This window comes from Struthio camelus, chromosome 36 (genome assembly GCF_040807025.1).
Source record: "Struthio camelus isolate bStrCam1 chromosome 36, bStrCam1.hap1, whole genome shotgun sequence".
Lineage (NCBI taxonomy): Eukaryota > Metazoa > Chordata > Aves > Struthioniformes > Struthionidae > Struthio > Struthio camelus.
In genome coordinates, this window is record NC_090977.1 from 335,208 (window position 1) to 355,448 (window position 20,241).

General features: G+C 53.9%; 2 protein-coding genes and 1 long non-coding RNA gene across 3 annotated transcripts in view; 2 read left to right on the forward strand and 1 right to left on the reverse strand.

Moving 5' to 3' along the window:
- The first annotated feature begins 953 nt into the window (after positions 1-953).
- Positions 954-1,815, forward strand: LOC138063853 (uncharacterized). Its single transcript, XR_011137185.1, has 3 exons — positions 954-1,028; positions 1,113-1,429; positions 1,516-1,815. It is a non-coding gene; the product is annotated as an uncharacterized lncRNA (long non-coding RNA).
- Positions 1,816-3,182: 1,367 nt separating this feature from the next.
- The window catches only part of LOC104139172 (zinc finger protein 850), a 70,016-nt gene continuing 52,957 nt past the window's right edge, over positions 3,183-20,241 (forward strand). Inside the window, exons 1-4 of the mRNA XM_068923983.1 lie at positions 3,183-3,412; positions 3,781-3,885; positions 4,526-5,350; positions 6,291-7,110. Coding sequence (XP_068780084.1) covers positions 3,852-3,885; positions 4,526-5,350; positions 6,291-7,110 — 1,679 coding nt within the window. The 5' untranslated portion in view covers positions 3,183-3,412; positions 3,781-3,851. The remainder of the gene's footprint in view (positions 3,413-3,780; positions 3,886-4,525; positions 5,351-6,290; positions 7,111-20,241) is intronic.
- LOC138063854 (zinc finger protein 420-like) lies at positions 9,008-18,593 on the reverse strand. The gene is made up of 3 exons (XM_068923986.1): positions 18,245-18,593; positions 13,551-13,971; positions 9,008-13,457 (listed from the first exon to the last, which is right to left on the reverse strand). The coding sequence occupies exons 1-3, from the start codon at positions 18,584-18,586 to the stop codon at positions 12,487-12,489; spliced, it is 1,734 nt and encodes a 577-aa protein (XP_068780087.1). The 5' UTR covers positions 18,587-18,593; the 3' UTR covers positions 9,008-12,486.

Below are 20,241 nucleotides of genomic sequence, written 5' to 3' on the forward strand. Positions count from 1 at the left end.
TGGGAACAGGGACCCCAGGAGAAGGAGATTTCCAGTTTGGAAATAATTTCGTGCCATTAAAGCAGAGATTGCAATGCTTCGGGGCTGGCTTTGGCTGTTCGCTGCCTGTCTAGGCCCTGCTCTGCCTCCAGTCCCAGAGGGCTCTTAGAGGAAAAAGCATTAGCATGATGTTTTAATGGCGAGGCCCTATTCTCCTGCGCGCTTCTCGACGCAGCAACATCAGGAGATGCTTTTTCCTGCCAGCTTTCCAGTGAAAATCCGCAGTCCCCACAGACTCTGCTGCTTACCAAAAGATTTAAACAAACAGAAAAGAAAATGGTGAAAAATAACCTTGGCTTGGGTGAGGCGATGTGCAGCCATGTGCGAGCTGCCCAGCAGGAAGTGGGGGGCCGAGAGGTGCTTGGCTGCTGGTTACGGGTCTGCGCCGATGCCTGCTATAATCGCCCCAGCTCCTGGCAAATCTCCCCCTGCCAGACACTGGTCACCAAGCAGAACGTCCCTTCCTCTGGCCCTTCCTCCAAACCAAACGACTTCTCCATCACTGGGGTGCTAGAAGGGCAACAACCGCCCCAACCCACCCTGCAGAACGGGGCAGGCTGACAAACTTTGGCAGAGGGGGAGCTGCAAGAGCTCAACCCCCTAGGAGGGACAATGGGGCGATTCTGCCCTTGTCCCAAAGGGAACAGTGCACAAAGCAGTGCTTTGGCAATAAAAAAGTTCTGCTGCAGAGCAATTTTGCGCTGGCTCCTCGCGGGGCAAAGCATCCCTGGGGCTGGGGACAGGTCCGGGGAGCACAGAGGGATGAGGCCAGGAGCGTGGGGGAACTGGACCTTGCAGCTTGTTCCTCGAAATCATATTTCCTTTTTTTTGGGGGGGGGGTGTAGGGGGGAACTGAAAGATCCCACAGGGTGGAGGGTTTTGAGTAAAAGTCCCTTTTCCAGGCTCTGCAACCTTCAAGGAAGTAGCTGTGGATTGCCCGGAGAAGGTGCGACCCTGCCTGGCCGCCAGCATGCAAGGAAATCTGCTGGGTAAGAGGCTCCGGGATACTAGAAACTGGGGATCCAGCCATGCTGCATGTGCCTCTGCTTAGGGTCCATCTGGTTTCCCACCAGAAAATCCACCGGGCGGAGAGACCTTTCAAATGCCTGGACGGTGGGGAGAGCTTCGGCCAGAGCGCCTGCCTCAACCAGCCCTGGAGAGCGCACAGGAGCAGCGCATGGCTGGAGGCCTTATGCCAGTTAATGTCTGTCTTCATCTCCCCCTATTTCACCCTCTCCGCTCCTCTAGCAATAAGATAAACCTCTCCGCCAGCGGGGACGGCCCTCGGCACCTGCTTGTTTCTGGCTCTCGGAGGATCATGCAGGTCGCTTGGCCCCGTTCCAGGTCTCAAACACGTTTTTTAGAATGGGAACAGTCTCATTTGATGCAGGTAAAATCATGTCCCTGCTCCTGTCTCGTGCTCTCCTGCTCATACAACTTAGCACTAAGCTTTTTTTTTTTTTTTTTTGATAACAGCCTCACAGTCAGAATTAGCTACTCATTGTCCACCTAACACCATTTTCGGCAGCTACATCTCAAGAGATGGTCTTCCAGCTGGTCATTACAGGCTGCGTTTCATGTTCTTACACAAGATGACCTGAAACCTGTATTCCTCAAAGGCCATATCCATCTAGGAACGGTGCCAAACGGCCACGGCTCCTTCCTGCATTACAAAACGTTGGTATCATATTTCCATGTGCTTTTAAGAACTGCAGATCTTTATCCTCTTCCAGTTTACCCTTTTTTCTCCTCTCAGGGCCAGCGTGTGGGTGAGAATTAGCACATTCAGTTATTTATAGAATGAGTATATCAACTCCCTTTGTGTGATTCTTTTTTTTTGTTTTTTTAATGTCTAATAAAACCTTGATACAAGACGCACTCAGGATTTTTGCCGGTATTCTTTTCCGTTCTCTTCTTTTTTTTTTAATTTGTTCTTCTCTGTTCAGCGCAACGTCCTTGCAGATCGAGGGAGTGTGAGCGACGCTGATTTCTTCAGCATTCATCAGGGCAGCAGGGCTGAAAGGCAACCTCAGCGCGTCCCACACGGACAGCGGTGAAATATCCCGTCTCGGTTTGTCTGCAAAGGGTCCGCGCGGCTCCCGAGCAGCTGGCAGGGCAGGGAGAGCCGCTGGCCGAGACCAGCGGGTCACACGCCGGTATCAAACGGGGCCTCTTGGCAACAGCGATGTCCCGCCGCTTCCCCAAACGGCCCCGCTGCTTCCCCGGGGGATTTTTCTGGGCCAAAAAAAGGAGCAGATTTCAGTGGGATTCACCTCTCCCAGTTTTTTGGACAGAGCTTAAAGCTCTTGGGCAGGGCTCGTTCTTGAGATCGCAGGCGATGGGGGGATTTTCGGCTTGCTCCCTCGGCGGGGAGGCAGATCTCTAAATATTACTGTATTTTTGTCTAAATATTTAATGTGATGCTTTTCAGGGCTAATGTAATCCCTGGCTACAGTCCCCTTTCAGATACCACAGAAATCATAAAAATCCCTTCATAAATTTTCCTTCTCTCTGAAACTTGCTTAGTAATCAAAACTATTTTCTCTCCCATATTAGTAGGAAACCCACTTGGCTGGGGGAAATCACCCTTTTCTCTCTAGGGAGCTGCTCTTTACCCCATTTCCCCCAGACTGACATTATTCTGCAGCTATTCCCTGCTGCAGCAATTTGTCCTGTCTCTGTTTTGTTTTCTGTCAAACTGAAGGAATTCGCTGTCAGATCCCTGCCCTTAGCAGCTGCTGAACACAAAAAACCTCCCTGCGATCTTCCTGACTGCTGCTGGATTTGCAAACGCTGCTACAGAACCCGGGCAGATGCGGGTTCGCCTTTCCCTCGCCCCGTTTTTCGATCTGAGAAGACGCTGCCCGGCGGCGGTCCCCGAGGCAGCACCGAGCCCCTCGGTGACACCTTTCCTGCTTGTCTCTCCCTTTGCAGCCGCTGCACCCATTAATGCATGGGGGAAAAGCGAAGGGAGGGAGGAAGCAACGGTCTCGGTCCCCCCTTGCATCCCTCCGCCGGGTGCATTGGTGCATCCCTGCGATGCTGCGTGCCCCAGGCCGCCAGCACCCAAGGGAGCCAGCCCGGCTCCCAGCCTGGAGCCACCCTCGGAGGCCAGGCAGGCCTGGCCTGTGCGGCTGGGCTCGGGGACTGTTGCAGCCCGGCTGGGTGTGCAGAGACACAGGAAGGGGCTGGGACAACGCCGAGCTGCTGTGGCTGGTCCAGGCGGGGAAATGTGTCCCGGGTGAGCGAGGCAGCAGTGGGACCAAGCCAAGCTGAGGAGGCATCCATCACCTCCCGTGGCCGGCCAGCGGGGACCGGTGCTGGTCCTGGCGGGGTGGGAGCGAGGGGAGAGCCCAGCACCGTCCTGGTGCAGGTAAGGGAGGGTGTCCTGGGGGCGGCAGATCCTGCAGGGCTCGGGGCTGTCACAGCCTGGGGATGTTTCTGTCCCTCCACGGGGGACTGGGCTGCCCCTTCTCATAGGGTGCAAAGTGCAGTTCTGCCCAGAGCTGGGGGAAAGCAGGCTGGGGCAAACCCTCACCGGGATCAAGTGGTGCAGATGGGCTTATTTCTGCTGCGCAAGCACTATCCTCCATCCCTGCGAAGGGGCCAGCTTGGGGCCCCTGGCCAGAGCCTGAAACACCCATTTCCCCCGTTCTTGGTGCTGATGGGGGGGGGGGTGCAATGCTCAAGCTGCCTCCTTGCCCCAAAGCAAGTGGTAAGTGGGGCCGTTGCTCCTTGCAGGGTCTTTGTGCTTCACTGGGAGGCAGCAAGCTGCGCCGGATCCCCGGAAAGAGCCCTCTTCAAGGACAGAAATGCAGGAGAAATGCGAGACGGTGACGGCACGCGGTAAGGATCCATCTCCTGCCCGGCACCCCCCCCCCCACTCGGCAGAGGCGTTTTCTGTTTCGGGCTGCAGCTTCCCTGCTCTGATGTGCCCTGTCACACCAGGACACACGCTCACCTGCGCCCATCCCCACAGCTTCGAGGCGGGGTTGACGAGGACCTTCTCTGTCATTTTAGAGGGGTCAGACAAACACATGCGCGTGGATGTGGCACGTCCCTTCCTTCCCGGAGCAAGCCTGGGGGTAGGAAAGGGCTCTTCCCTCAAGTCTCGCTCTGCAGACGTGAGCTTTGCTGCTGTGATGGACCCTCCCCGCGTGTAAAGACCTCGCGGGGACCCCAGGACACAGGACGGAGCTGAGCTCCCTGCAGGGGGAGGTTGGACCTAGTTTGGCTCCAAGCAGCACTCCAGGCAGGGGCTGACAGGGAACAAAAGCTCCTTGGGGGTGGGATGAGAAGCCATGAAGGGGACTGTGGGGGTAAACATGGAGGGAGGGTGCGGGGAAAGGGCCGTGTCTTCTGCCAGGGGTATCCACCGCTGGAAAAAGCTCACTGGGCAGGCAAACGCTGGCAGGGGCTGTTACAAGCTCCAGCTCGCTTCTTTGCAGACCAGGCATGACTCCAGTCAGGATCTTCTCTGTCCCAGCAGGTGAGGGGAGGACATGCAGGAAAGAAAGGGGAAATCCTGAGAAAAAGGACCAGAAGAAGGTGGAACAAGACAGGAGGGTGTTGTGGGGAGACAGAGGGGACGATGAGCCGATGCAGGACGATGCCTGCAAAAATCAAAGCAGGGAAGGACACGAAGTGGGGAAGAGATGGGGAGAACCCGCTCACCAGGGGGGAAATCTAGATGGTCTTAGCAAAACCGAAGCCCAGCCGCAGATTTGCTCCAAGAAGAAAGTGTATGGATGTGCTGAGTGTGGGCGGACTTTCAACTGGAGGAACAACCTGACCCGGCACCAGCGACTGCACACGGGAGAGCGGCCCTACAAGTGCCCCGACTGCGGGAAGGGCTTCAACGACAGCTCCAACCTCCTCTCCCACCAGAGGATCCACCGGGGAGAGAAGCCCTACAAGTGCCTGGACTGCGGGGAGAGCTTCAGCCAGAGCGCCTACCTCATCTCCCACCAGGGCATCCACACTGAAGAGCGGCCCTACCCGTGCCCCGACTGCGGGAAGCGCTTTGCCCGGCGGCCCAACCTCATCATGCACCAGCGGATCCACACAGGCGAGCGACCCTACGCGTGCCGGGACTGCGGGAAGAGCTTCCGTAAGAGCTCCGACCTCGTGAGACATGAGAGGGTCCACACGGGCGAGAGGCCCTACAAATGCCCCGTCTGCGGGAAGGGTTTCAGCGTGAGCTCCCGGTGTATCGTGCATCAGAGAGTCCACAGCGGGGAAGAGGCTGAGCAGCCAAAATCTGCAGCCCGGGGCATCCTGCAGGGCAGCTGTGAGACCATGGCCTTGCTGGGTAATCTTAACTTACTCAAATGTAGCATTTCCTGGTCATAATTTCTCCCTTCCCTGGATATATGATGCTATACAACTGTGAGGGACTCATTCTTCTGAATAACATGGCATAAATACCTCCAGCCAGAGGAGGCTGGATATACCTCCAGCCAGATTATATAATGATTTCCTGCATGCTGGTCCAGAGCTGTGGGAAGAGGGGAAATGGAGTCACACACAGCGAACAAAGTTTGTGCTGTTTCTCTAACATTCCTGTACCTACAAGGAACGTGATGCTTTGCTCCATTCCCCAGGGTGGGCCTAGCCTTGGAAAACACTGAGGGTTCAGCAGGGTTAAAACAACACAGACAATTGTGTTGTGCATGAGCTAAAGATTCCTGGGGTGTGGAGACCCCTGATATTTGGTAGGGAAAATCGCATCCCACCCAAGAGCCACCTGCCCTCCCCAGCAAACCCTTCTGTCTGAGTCGCACAAGGGCAGTCACTTGCCCAGTTGACTTACCTGAGAATAGCTATAAAACATGGGCATCAAGTGCTTTCTCTCCAAACTGCCCAGTTCGCAGACCTGATGTGGAAGAGGAACCCCAGCTCTTGTTCCTTCGGGGCTCAGCAAAAAGCAAATGCTTAAGATGCAGCTGTGCAGGCTGAGTCTGAGCAAGTGCAGGACCTGCAACCTGAGGTAAACAGCTGGCATTCCCACCCCGGCCCCATGAGCTCCCTGAGCTTTCGTGGCAGGCTCTCTGCAAGTCATGACTTCCCACCCCTCCAGGAAAACACCTACAATTAGTTCACTCCTTCGGTCATTCTGGTGGGATGCTGCAGCAGAAATGGCTCGTTCCTTCTGAGGTGAAGCACTGTAGACAGTAGGCATCTAGTTTTCTCTCTTATTTCTCCTTCCTCCCTGTGATGCTCCTTTCTGCCTTGTCTGCATTCTCTATCAGCAGGTGATGGTGACCACCACGAGGAGAATTACTGCCAAGGAGACTCCCAGCAAGCAGAAGCAAATGGACCAGGCTTGAGGAGGGAAAAAGCAAATGTTTGCCAGGATCCTGAGCAGGATGAAGTCCTAAAAAATCAACTGAGGACGGAGACTTGCCCTGGGCAGAGGCAGGGAGAATTGCATCCTCATGATGATATCTTGAAGGATCACAAGGAGACCACAGTCCAGGTGGGGATCTGTAATAAAGAGCGAGTGTATGAATGTGCTGAGTGCAGGAAAACCTTCCACTGGAGGAACAGCATGATCCGACACCAGCGGCTGCACACTGGGGAGAGGCCCTACAAGTGTCCCGAGTGTGGAAAGAGCTTCAACGACAGCTCCAACCTCATCTCCCACCAGAGGATCCACCGGTCAGAGAGGCCCTATAAGTGCTTTGACTGTGGGAAAAGCTTCAACCAAAGCACGGCACTCATTAGACACCGGAGACTGCACACGGGTGAGAAGCCGTATCTCTGCTCAGACTGCGGGAAAAACTTCACTCGGAGACCAAACCTTATTATTCATCGGCGAATCCATACGGGCGAGAGACCCTATAACTGCCAGGACTGTGGAAAAAGCTTCCGTAACAGCTCAGACCTTGTGAGACACCAGCGGATCCACACTGGGGAGAGACCCTATAAATGTCCCGACTGCGGGAAGGGCTTCACCGTGAGCTCAAAATGCATTGCCCACCAGAGAACCCACACAGGAGAGTCTCCCTACAAGTGCTCTGTGTGTGGAAAGAGCTACAAGGCCAAGGTGTCTTTGATGTCCCACCAGAAGCTGCACACGAGGTAGAAAGCATGGGGGGGTGCAGCGTTGCCATGCAAGAATGGTATTAGCCCATATTGACCAGCTAATACCTACAGATCCAGTCTCAAACCACTGGCACCTCATAAGGGAAGGATAACAGCTCTTCTTCAGAGTGTGTGGGTGGAAAGAGAGTTTGGATTTCAGTGATGGGGCCGGTGGGAACTAGAGGAGGAACACGCTCGGGCTACGCAAGTCATGTTCCTCCGGGGTGTGGGTGGAAGAAGCAGTGCAGTCACTGCGGATCCTAGGCACAACCCACAGCAGAATGAAAAACACCCCTGAACAGTCTTTGTGTGGTCACTGGAGCTCCTGCTGTCCCTCAGACAGGGACGGAGGGATGTGATGAAGCAGTAAGTCTCACTTAATGTGAAGAAACGGGAAGGAGAAAAAACCCCTGCCTCTTGGGATCTAAGGATGAAGTCTAGCATTTCACCCTGGACGTGCCAACAGTGCGATACGCTGAGCTCCTGGGCCAGTCATTTCCCATGTCACCAAGGACAGCCCTGCACCAGCAGCTTTCCCTCTGGCTGCACGTCAGCGAGGATACCGCAGCACCAGGAACAGCTGAGAGCTCCATCAGTGACGTGGTGGTTGGCTCCTGGCTCTGATGGCTGTGCTGCGGTGGGTTGAAATCGGGACTGGCCCTTACGCGAGCACCTTGGCCTGGTAATAGTGGTGGTTTGGGATCCATTTCACAGGTGGATTTCGGATGGAAACATCAGTCAGAGGAGCTACAACCGATAACATTACTGGTGCTGCATTTTAACCCTGGCTGCATATTTATCTGCCCTCCCAGACAGACAGAAGGACAAATTTAGTTACTATGGCTGCATTTTGTTAATTAAGGCAATCTCTGCCTGCTGGGCAGACAGATTTCCTAGACTGCAGAGTGGGGTTTCAGCTGCTTTTTTTTTCCTTCTTCTTGTATTTTTAGAGAAGGGCTCAGCTCCCCAGATCGTGGGCTGGGCTTAGAGCGTTTGCTGCAGCTTCCCAGGAGGGGATCTGTCTCTCCGAGCCAGTGGGCAGGGGGAGGACATGGTTTTACCTTGCTGAGAATTAAGGCTTTTAGGGATAATTTTGCTTTTGCTTTCACAGCCTGCAGATCAGGGTCTAGCTCAGCGGGGTCTTTGGCCAAGCACAGGCACAGCTGGGACTGAGCTGCAGAGCTGCCTTGCACATCTGGGAAGTAAATCATTTCCCTTTAAAGCACGGAGATTTAAACAGCATCATGGCAAACCCAGGTCTTGGGAGCCTGCTAAGATGATGCTATGCCAGGAGTGTGACTATTTCTGCTAATAACCGAGCACAGCAGCTTTAAATTAAACCCAAATAGTGAATGCCTTAAAAGAGAGTCTCAAACCCCAGTTTGCCCAGGCTGATTTTCCTCCTTCAGCAGCAAGTCCTTAGGCTGTGCTGTTGCAAGCTTCTGCCCCTCTGCCAGAAGGACCCGGCACTTCTACCGTGCGCTGAATATTCATGGTGATTTATTTCAGGCTGGATTTAGTCAGAGCCAGGCAAAGTGGGTGGAAAAGCCCGCTCTCAAACTATTTTTGGTCTATGCATATAAAATCCCCTCTGATCAGTATCTTTCCTTTTCTAGGGACACAGCACGGCCATAAAGCCTGATCAGAAATCCTCATCTGCTGTATGTGCTCCCGTTGTTTTTGAGCCTCCTTTTCATACGCAATTGTTCACCTAAAGTCTCTCCTGAGTTTGCTGGCGGGTCAGGCTGTTCTCAGGCCAATATGGATGTAAGACTTTCCCTCCTTTGAAAGGTGCAGTTGAAACCTGTATTTAAACCTCCAGAATAAAATTGGGGTTAGACCTATGAAATCCCCTCTTGGACTTTTCTCTTACAACAGGACTTTGCCCTGGGACTACCAGGCTGGGCAGGATGGGGGGGAGCCACCACCATGCACCCAGATCAGGGAGGGCCCCCAGCCTCTGCACACACCCTGGCTGAAGAGAGTTCCTGCACTCCCAGCAATGCTGCTAAGAAGGGACGCCTGGAGCCTCCAGTCCAACCTCGCCCTTGGAGGTATGGCATACTGTTCTTCAGGGGTTTGCATTTTTACTGGACAAAGTCCTCAACAAACCCTTTTCCCCTCACGGTCCTGTCTTCAGTCTGTAGAGTGATTAATCTGTGGGATTTGGAGTCAGAATGAGAGAGGAAATTTCCATGGTGCCTCCTCAGGAGTCACTTGCTCTGCTGAGTCTCAAGACCTCAGAAGGACAATCCGGGTACCCTGCATCATCTGCAAATTCTTCTAATCTTCAGTCTCTGTAGGTTTTACCTTGCTTCCTATGGGGTTTGAATTGTGGCAGGAGAGAGACCTTCTCTGAGGCAGAATTCAGGAGTCATGCCTTGGTGTAAGCTTTGGAGGCTCTTTGGATCTGGGACTTGAGCTTTTTGAGAGGGTGGCTGTGGGGGGAGAGGGGGCTGCAGAGGGAATAAGCTACCCAAAATCCTCAGGAAGCATCTCCAGTATCCATCCCTCTCTGCTTGGGGTGAGACCTAGTGACCCCCAGCCCCCCGATCACGATGTGATGCCACCACCGTGAAGCTCAGTGTCAACCTCTGCTTGGGGGGAGCAAACTGCAAAAGGTTGTCAGAGTTTAGAAATCATGAATCCAGATGTTTTGTGGTTGGCATATCTGAGTCACAGAAATGGGCTGAGGCTTTTAGGACCAGGGTGGGCTCTGGAAACCCTCAGAGAGCAAGTGCAAAGAGACAGCTTTGGTTGCAGGCCAGCACAGATACAAAGGAGCCAAGAGAAGCTGCTTTCTCCCTCATCATGTGTCCCAGAGAGGAAAAGGACATTTCTCCTCTCCATTGGCAGGCTGCTAGAAGGGAAAGTCTAGCATCAAGTGCAGATGCATTTGGGGGCTGCTGCTTTGTCTATTATTGTCCATACTTTGCTGACACTCAGTAAGTCACAGAAAGGTTGGGCACTCCATTAGATGCAGAAACCTTGGCAAGCTTTTGCAACAGGGAGAACACGCACATGTGGCTGCTCCATGTGCAGATCAGTGGGGATGGAGCAGCAGCAGATCAGATGAAACCTCCTTCATGCTGGCTTGAACACAGCCCTGAAGCCGATGTTGTGAGAGCAAGCGAAAGCTGTTGAGCAATTGAGAAAAAGTGTCCCTACCAGCATGCAGGATTTCAACGGTTCGTTAAAACATCCATCTGTTATCTCCAAAGAAGCATCAAAAGACGTCCCACAGCCTCCCACCTGTGAGCAGCTGGCAACTCATGTGCTAGAGCCGAGGTGTCGGCAGCAGATGTTGCAGCAAGGAGTAATTCAGTGGTGGCGGGGAAAGACTCAGCACCAGGAAAGACAGAGTACAAAGGGGTAAGTTGAAAGGTGAGACAACCACCCCGGCAGCTATACACCCTCACATGTTCTCCTAACCACCCTGATTTCTCCTGCTGCAGTTTTTGGCTGCTGGATATTCAGCTGATGGGAATAACATAGACTAGAACCAAGTTCAATGCAGCTCTTGAAATGATCTGTGGGAGATTTTCCGGGAGTTTTTGCCTAGATTTAGCCGTGCCTCATGAATCCTACATGCTCGGTTCAGGGCCAAGTCATTTGTCTTGAAATCCTGGTGGAAAAAAGACCCGGGAAGTGGCAAGGCTTGACCAGGTAGAACTGAAATATGTAGGTAAAACCTGCTGCCCAGACATCATGTTGCATTGGGGTGCTGTTGCTGGTGCTGCAAAAAGCATGGAGGACAGCAGAAACAAGCCAGAACAGTACCTGGTGGTTTAAAGCAGCAAGTCTGGAACGACAGGGATGTCCAGCTTTAAAATAGAAGATGCATGGGTCATGCAGCTGTCATCAGCATGGGTGCAGAAGTGTAACCAGCTCCTAGTCAGTGCCCATTAACTCCCCATGCTTGATGTCTCTGGTCAGGTCCCAGACACTGAGGTGGCGGAGAGCTGGTAGATGGTCAGTATGAGCAGACTCTGCTAATCCTTGCGCCTATCTGCATCATGCTGGACAAATGATCACCCCAAGCCTTTTTCCAAGGCTAGTTAGAAGATGCTAAGACCAGTGTGTGGGCGTTTCTTAATGTGCAACTCAGTCTGAGCTCACGCTGAACCCTTTCCTTGCCACTTGCCTGCAGACTGCAGGTGGGGCTGGCTGTGTTCAGAGCTTGGGGGCACCTCTGACAAAGCCGGGGAAGAGGCTGAGGGCCCAGGACTGAGCTTAAATAGAGCCTGGGGCCACAGGCAGGGTGTGGGTGGAGGTCCCAGGTGAGGCTGGCCAGGACCATTAAGGCAGGACTGGGTGGTCAAACTAGAGCTCCGGAGGCTGAACAGCCGCTGGCATGGGTTGTATTTGGGGTGATACAGCACGTGGAAGTGGGAATTTGATGTGCCCTGTCCCATAAACAGCTGATGCCTGCACACACAGCAACATAATGTCATACTAACATTTAAATACATGACATACTGGTGCCCCTGTCCCACCACCAAACTGGAATGGGGGGTTGAGATGGCTTCAGAAAGAGCCAGGGAGCTCAGTCTTGGGGAGCCACTGGGGTAGGTGTGTTTTGTTTTGTTTCAGCCAGAACTAAGCACACAGATAATGGAAAATCTAAGATATTTTAATGTGACTGTCCAGTAATGTGCAAAAGGGGCAGAACTGGAAGGTGAAGAGTTATATTTGATATGTTCAAAAGTGCTTGCAAATCTCATAGCCATCTCTGAGTCCAAAAAAATAAAAGAGAGAAATCTGATTTTGATGCATCTGCCTTTGATGGTTAAACAGTTGAAGTTGTATGTCTGAGATGGAAGAAACAGCTCAAGGAAAGAAGTCAGGAATGTATCCAGCAACTTGGCAAGAACTTGAAAATGAGTGATTCAGACAGAAAAAACCCAAGAGTGACTGCTAGCTGAGTAAAAGCAAAATTTACCCCAGGGGAGAGATGAGGATGGACCCCAGAAGGCCCACATGTTCTGTTCCCACTGGCATGGTGTCTTGCCCTCGGCAGGTGATTCTCCTGCTGCTCAGAGACACATTCTCAAGGATCACTATAGGACATCAGGCCTTCTACTGGGCCTCTGCCTTGGCTCCATGGATAAATCCAATGTTCCTGGCACCCACACATTGCCTTCCAACCTTATAACGTCCCCCGGCCTTATCTGCATGGACATGAAGAGCTTCAGGAAGGAGAGACAACCTGCATGGTCTCTTCTAAGGGTGAGTGATGCCCTAGAAATGGCTGTATGCCACTGCCATTTCTGTCACTGCCACTGGCTGTATCACCAGTTCTCACTGCTTGGGAAAGATCCATCACACAGCACCAAGTCCTCATACCTCCAGGTCCTAAACTCACTGCTGCAAAAACCAAGCATCCACCCAATAACCTTTGAGGGCCTTCCCTGAACTTAGCATGTTCTTCCTCTCCATTTCCCAAAAGGGCACAGAGCCACCAACCCACCTTGAGAGCACCCAGAGCCCATATCTCACATGCAGCTTCAGATGGGACGTCAGGGAGACCTTGGCCTTATAGCGTTTCCCACACACAGAGCACTTGTATGGGGCTTCCCCTGTGTGGGTCCTTTGGTGCTCATTCATTTTTGATCTGCAAGTGAAACCCTTCCCACAGTCAGGACATCTATAGGGTCTTTCCCCTGTGTGGATTCGCTGGTGGTAAATAAGGTCCGTATTCCTCTGGAACCTCCTCCCGCAGTCCGGACAGCCATATGGCCTCTCTCCTGTGTGGATGCTCTGATGATCAACAAGATTTTGCCTCCGGGCAAAGTGTTTCCCACAGTCAGAGCAGAAATATGGCTTTTCCCCCGTGTGGCTTCTCTGGTGGGAAAGCAGCGTTGTGCTCTGGCCAAAACTTTTCCCACAGTCAAGACACTTGTAGGGTTTCTCTCCCCGGTGATTCTTCTGGTGGGAAATGAAATTTGAATGATCACTGAAGGTCTTCCAGCACTCAGGGCACTCATAGGGCCTCTCCCCAGTGTGGGTCCTCTTGTGTCTGTACAAGCTGTATCTCCAGTTGAAGGTCTTCCCACACTCTGTGCACTCATATACCTTCTTTTTTGCAAAGACTCGCGCCTGTCCTGTGGTTTCCTTTCCATCATCTAGGCTGCCTCCTTGCAGGGTGAATCTATTCTGTAGCATCCCTTTCTGGCTTCTCTGTTGCCTTTCTTTCCTATGCTGGTTCTCCAGCTCCTGACCATGCAGAACATCCTCTCCGATCATTCCTGGGAATGTCTCATGCTCTTCCTCTTCTCCAGAAATCTCCTGCTTCGGGATCCTGGTTTCATCCTCACTTGCTGTCACATCATCTGCAGAAGAGAGAGGAGAGAGATTGGACCCATCCCCAAGCACCATCCCTGCCATTCAACACCCTAAGCCCTTCCTCACCCCTGGGAACTTACAGGGCATCTCTGCTGGGTGCATTTGCTGGTGCTTGAGGAGGTCTGGCCTCCGAGCATAGCACTTCCCACACACCAGGCAGCAATAGGCCTTCTCGCCTGTGTGGACTCTCCAGTGCCGGATCAGGCCAGAGCTCTGGCTGAAGCTCTCACCACAGTCGAGGCACTTGTAGGGTTTCTCACCCTTGCAGTTACTCTGGTGCAAGAAGAGACTTGAGCTGTCACTGCAGGCTTTCCCACAGTCTGGACACTTGTGAGGCTTCTCTGTGGCGTGGGTTTTCTGGTGCCTGGTCAGGTAAGTTTTACAGCTGAAGCTCTTCTTGCAGCCAGTGCATTCGTACACTTTCTCCTTAGTGCCGTTCCCTGCTTGCATCATGTTTTTTTCAGTGTCTCCAACTCCCACTCCCCAGAGTGGGGATGTTCCCTATCTTTCCCGCAGCAGGTTCCCCTGCTTCTCCATGGTGCCCTGGCTCTCACTGGCTTTTCCCAGCTCAGCACTCCCCAGTGCTAACCCAGGAGGTTCCCCTTGTCCCGGTCCTGCCTCCTGTGAATCCCCATCCTACTCGTCACATGCTGTCCTGTCTCCAGCTGGGAGGGAGAGGATCCAGGCAGGAGCAATTCCCTGTGCTGTGGGAAGAGGAGACGTCATGGCAAGGGAAGGGAACAGGGCACAAAGCCAAATGCATACTGGTGAGGAAGGACTAGTGGAGCAGGGTGGGGGGACCCAGTTCTGCCCTTCCATCCTGACCTCGCACACTGGGAAAGAGGGCTATTGCCAGCAATGTGTTGGGATAGATGGAAATTCATGGGGGATGTCTGCTGGGATAGGACAGGCCCACCCAGGACAGGGGAGGAGAGGTAGGAGAACTCTTGTGGCATTGGCGGGGAGAACCCCAGTGTTCACACCAACGACAGATGGCATCTCTGCTCACGTAGCCTGAGGAGGAGGGATGTCCCCAGAGCTGCCTGTGGTGGGATGACCTACTTCATCTGCCTCACTGGCACTGCAGTGCTCAGGGGACTCTGTGACATTTAACTGGAGTAGGAAAGGGGACAGTGACCAGCAAGGTGATGGCCGTGGGAAGGTGGGAGAGTGAGGGCTCCTCTGTGTGCTCTAGCTGAAAACTCTCATCTGGTTTGGGAACCATGTGCCCTGGGGTTTGGAAAGAGGAGAGGGCAGGGCAGCCTCTGATGGTTACACTTGGAGAAGGAGGTTCAACCTATTGTGCCTCCTACCACTTGCTGCTGTGTTCCTCTCTTCTGCAGGGTTTGAAGGGGTCAGCATCCCTGACACGTCCCACCCACTCTGTCTCCCACCTCTCCAAAGAGCTCTTTTCTCTGGGAAAAGGGCTCCTTACCTAGCAGGGCTGTAGCCTCATAGTTCTCCTGCATGGTGCCTGCAGACAGCTTGCCAACATGTGTCCTCCTGTCTTCTGGTGAAGCCCTTGAAGCCACCTCCTGGAAAATCACTTCCTCTGAAACAAGAGCCACTTTCAGCTCAACACCCCTGGTCAACACCCCCACTACAGACAGTGTATGAGGGGACAGAGGGACCTGTCCCCATGGACCGGAGCACTTGATGGTTCCAACCATCCCTCTGCAGCCCTGGATGCGGCTGCCTCTAACAGCATGGCCATTCTGCTCCCACCGCAGCCTCAAACCACCTGCTCCAGATGCCCCAGACCAGCCAAGCTGGGCATCCTTCCCCCAGCCCTGGGGACCCCAGGGAGGCCCATGCAATTCACTCTCCAGAGCAGGAAGAGCTGCAGGGCACTGAGCTGCAGTCCTGCAGGGCACTCAGCTCTGGGGCTACCCATGAAGATCAACCCTACGCTCCGTGACACATTCCTGGAGCCTCCTTCCCCACCTGGCCCCGGGACTCCCCGTTACCTGCAGGCTCTGGCAGGACTGGACATGGGCAGAGCCCGGGTGTCCCAGCCCCTTCCTGTGTCTCTGCACACTGAGCCGGGCTGCAACAGGCTGTGGGCCGGCTGCGCTCCCGGTTGTGCACTTGTACTGCAGCATCCAGCCTGGGCATGGGAGCCGAGTCCTGGCATGGACAGGACAGTCCTTTGCCCCAGCCCTGTACAGGGTTGTGTCCACTCAGCCCTGAAGCTCAGGGGCTGGAGGAAAGACGAGAGAAAAGAAGGGAGCATGAGGTTTAATCTTTCAGCCCCAGCAGGACTGTCTTATTCTGGTGCCAAAGCAAAATCCTCACTACCAGGTTTTTAAAAGCATCTGCAGGGACAGGGCAGCTCCTGAACGTGCGGCAATTCTGTTCTGCAGCTACCTGGCTGTTGCTGGTGTGTCTTGGGGTCTGGAGATCTCCCCACCAGTCCCAGATGGGTTTCGGCAGCAGTGCCAGCTATGGGCTGAGCTGGATCAGGGGAAGAGCCATGGGGGGTTTTTGAGTGTATGGCTGTGCAAAGGCAGGTACAGAGGTTTAGCTCACACAGTGGGTTTGCCATGGTTCACCCCATCTTCTAGTCCCTGCTCCTGTGTGCGTGCTCCTGCTGTGCAACCTGTGCCTGCTCCGCAAGACCCTGGAGCCTCTTGTGAGCTGATTCAACAGCTCAACTCAGAGGAAGACTTACGCTGAGCAAAAAGGGGACGAGTTTCTGCCAGGGGAGTGAGTTAAATTGGCTTGGTGAAGACACTGGGAGTTGATAGTGGGTTCAGGAAGGGAGCAAAAGGCTGCATCTGGCAGGGGTAGCATGCCAGATTATAGGGACCGCCAGAGGTATCCCAGTACCCTCCGGGTCCGCATACACTGGGTAGCATAGTTCCTGGGTAAATCAAGCATGGGATCTGGGAAGTCACAGGAAGCAGCAGCACAGTATATGGACTTCTTTGTCCGCTTAAAAGGCATGAAAATGAATGCAGAGGCTCCAGGAAACCTCCCAGGCTGCCTCTCTGCTTGCAGCTTTCCCATCATTTTCCAGATGCCCGCTGGGTGGGGCCTGTATATCACAGATCCTCCCAATCCTTTCCCTTTGCAGCAGAGCTTGGCCCATTTATTTATTTCAGAGATTGCCAGCTCCACACTGGCCCAATCAACTGGCCCAATGAAGTTACCAAGTAATTGCCCGAAGCTGCTCTGGGCCTCCTGTCACCCAAGGGCTCTCAGAGGAGCCTCCCCCTGCCCAGGCTCCGCGCGTTCCCGGCCGCACTGGAGCAACAAGGACATCATGCAGTGGTGAAAGAAACATTTATTGGCACACACGGACACATCCACAGCTGCAAGCAGTGCGGTGCAAGGCACAAATCCCAGTTAGTTGCTGGTTTCCAGTTGACTGTCTCCTTGGTCCCTGCACTGAGATGGGGATCTCCAAGGACGGAGATCCCCACTTTGCTGGATCCAGGCTTCACAGCCCCCCAGGGGTCTCCTCCTCTGCTATTTACCCACCGCTGCAAGTTTCTACTAGGATCTGTTGCAGGTTTCGGGGGCACAGAAGAAAATGTTCGTGGACTAAAAGGAGGGGACATACTTGTGGGGGCTGAAAGGATGGATAGCAGAGCCTGGGATGGAAGGATAGCTCTGTTCCAAGGGGAGAAGAAGCTGGCTGCATGAGAAAGGAGAAGAGTAATGACATCTCTCGCTGGGATTCGCTGGGGTGGAGTACAAGCTGAGGCAAATGAGAGTTATGTGGGTTAGCCCTGATCAGACCAGTGTGGTTTCCAAAGTGAAAGGGAAAGGAGAAGGTGGGGGGGAATGGCGATGTCAGAGGGACTGGGCACTGCTGCAATTCAACGTCAGGCGTTCCTTGCTCCAGCCCTGCCGATACCTCCCCGCTGAAAGGCTGCTGGTGTCTGGGCCATCTCCCTCACCAAGAGGAAGGGACTGGCAGAGCCTCAGCACCAGCGAGAGGCAGCCCATGCCCTAACTTAGGTACCTCTGCTGCGTACAGAGAGGCAGGCTGGTCCAGAGAGAGCAAAAACGGATTTGTTTCCCAGGCAATGGGACCTGCTTGTGTTTTGCAGGTCAGGTCTGCAAGCAAAGCTCCCTCTTTCTTAGGAGAGCTTTCTCCAAAGTGCAATAGGGAAACAGCTGTATAAAAGTCATCCCGGACAGTCAACACCAGCCAAAACAGTGCACGCAACGGGACTCGTCTCACTTATCTTCACACATACGGAGCTATAGCGCAGTCGGCTGTCTGCACCTCTAGGATAGATGGTGAGAAATGCACTCCTACGGGAGTGAGCCCCACAAGCTGTTTCAGATTTTCTTCTTGGGGGAGATGAACCGCATCCTCACTCCCATGCACTGTTGGAAGGGAGCGTTGGATCTGTGTGTATTAGCCGACTGTCACATCCCACTCTCACAGCCCAGGCATTTAGGAAGGGGCTCTGGCTTCAGTCAGCTGAGGTGATCGCTCACATTTTGCAGCAGTGCGGAGGCAAGTGGACTGCCATGGCTAAATGCTCGTTAGCAGAGCCACACAGCTGATGCATCCCGGCAGGGGATGCGCCTGTCCCATGACCGAGACGCGGTGCCTCGCTCATCTGAGGGACGCACATGTGGGAATGCCCACGTCCGGGTAAAATGGGGAGGGCAAGCACGGGCTTCCCGTCTTGACTGGAGATGGTGACACAGATGCCACGAGAGAGAGTCCACGTGCTTTTCTCTTTCCCACCTCCCCAGTGTGCAGCTGTGACCGGGAGATGTGACTGTCCAGTGCCGAAGCAACCCTGGTCTATCTGGTGTGGATTTTCTGGTGTCTTGTAAGGTGGGAGCTCTGGCGGAAGGGTTTTTCACAGATGGGGCAAGTATAGGGTTTCTCTCCCGTGTGGATTCGCTGGTGGGTGATGAGGAGAGAATTTGATTGGAAATTTTTCCCACAGTCGGGACATTCATAAGGCCTCTCCTCAGTATGGAACCGCTGATGTCTCAGGAGAGCTGAGTTCACCCCGAAACGTTCCCCACAGTAGGGGTATTTATAGGGTCTCTCCTCGGTGTGGATCCTCCGGTGCCACCGAAGGGTGGAGCTGTCATTGTAGCGCTTTCCACAGTTGGGGCACTTGAAGGGTCTCTCCCCCATGCGAATTTGCTGGTGTTTCAGGAGGGCTGAGCTGTGGCTGAAGGTCTTCTCGCACTTGGGGCATTTGTAGGGTCGCTCTCCGGTGTGGCTTGCCTTGTGGATGATCAGCCCTCGGGGGTGACGCTGTAGGGTTGGGGTCAGGACTGGGACCAAGACCGGGTTCTCCCCACTCCGGGATGCTCTGGTGCCAGCACCGGGCGCACCCTGCTCTGGGGGGCTCTGGGGGCTCTGGGGTGCTCGGGAACCCTCGTTCCCTCCCCACACAGCGGCTTCGCCCAGCCCCACATCCCCGTCTGACCCAGGAAGCTCATCCCCTGCATCCTCAGCTCCCTCCTCTCCCTTGGCAGCATCCAGAGCCCCCTGGTGACAGGAATCCCTGAGCCCGGCCCGGGTCCCTCAACCCCTTACAGCCCCCCACCGCGGGCACTTGCCCAATCAGGTGGGCAGCTCCAGCGGATGCTGCAAGCTGGGGCCCTCCCAAATCCTCCCAAGCGCACGCTGCCTCCACCCTCCTCCTGGCTTCCCTGTGCAGACCTGGCCTGCAGTGGCCTTTTTATCCCATTGCAGAGGCTGGCTAAAACTCTTTACCTTAGTGCTAACAGCTTTCCCAAGCAGACGTGACCTTGCTGACAGGGATACGGTGTCCTGCTCACCCCAAACTACCCTGCGTGTGTGCTGTTGGTCAGCCGGTTAAGACTGAATCTGCACGCTCCCATGGTGTGCTGGAAAGGAGTGATGTTGTGCATTGTGATGTTCTGAACATCTGTAACCCCGGCACCCAATGCATCAGGGTCTCTTTATTTTATTTTATTCAGGGTTTGAATTCAGAGGGGAATTCAACAGCAAAACTGTGCCAGCCCGACTGCACCACTCCGCCTCCCAAAGAGGGGTATTTTTTCGTGGAGGCAGCTGATAAGCTCAAGACACAACCTGGAGAGAAGGTGGAGAGACTGGCTGTGTCTGTTCATAGTGCTTTCAGCTCCTAAAGTTCCTCCTTCCCCTCTCCATACACACGCACAGAGGTGTGCATCTTGGCACACATACCTCAGCCTTTTGCTGTCTAGGATTTAATGCATCAGCTGGCCATGAATACCTACGGTCAGTGCCTCACTGATGGTGCAAACACAGACATGTGCAAAGCATGCACCGCAGTGTACGAGTCACCAGTAGATGCCTCCAGCATTGCAGGAAATTCCAGGACTAGCGCTCATTCAATAATAGCTTTATTTTCTGGTTCATCTGTGGATTCGAAGAGAAAAAAATGAAGCAACAGGCATACCAGGAGGAGGCAGTGTCATGTCCTCTGTGAGCCTCCTTTAATTGCGTTAGGCAGGAGGAGTGCGTGCTGCAATGGGATGCAGTTCTGCACATGGGTTTGGTGCTGCGTGGTTGGGAGAGCCAAGGTCTGAACTCCTGTGACGGTCACAGGGATCTTGGTGCTGCTTGGCTGCCTCAGCATGTGTGCAAAGCACCTTTTGAGACCTGCAGGAGTATTGGAGAAGTCCACAGCATCGGCAGATGTGACCAGCAGAAAGATCAAGAGAAGCAGCTTGGTCACAGGCAGCTGGTATTAGGGCCCTGAGGGGCACTAATAAGCTTTAATGGCCCTGAGCAGCCTCACCCACCCACACCCTTCCCAAGGCCCAGGGGCTCTA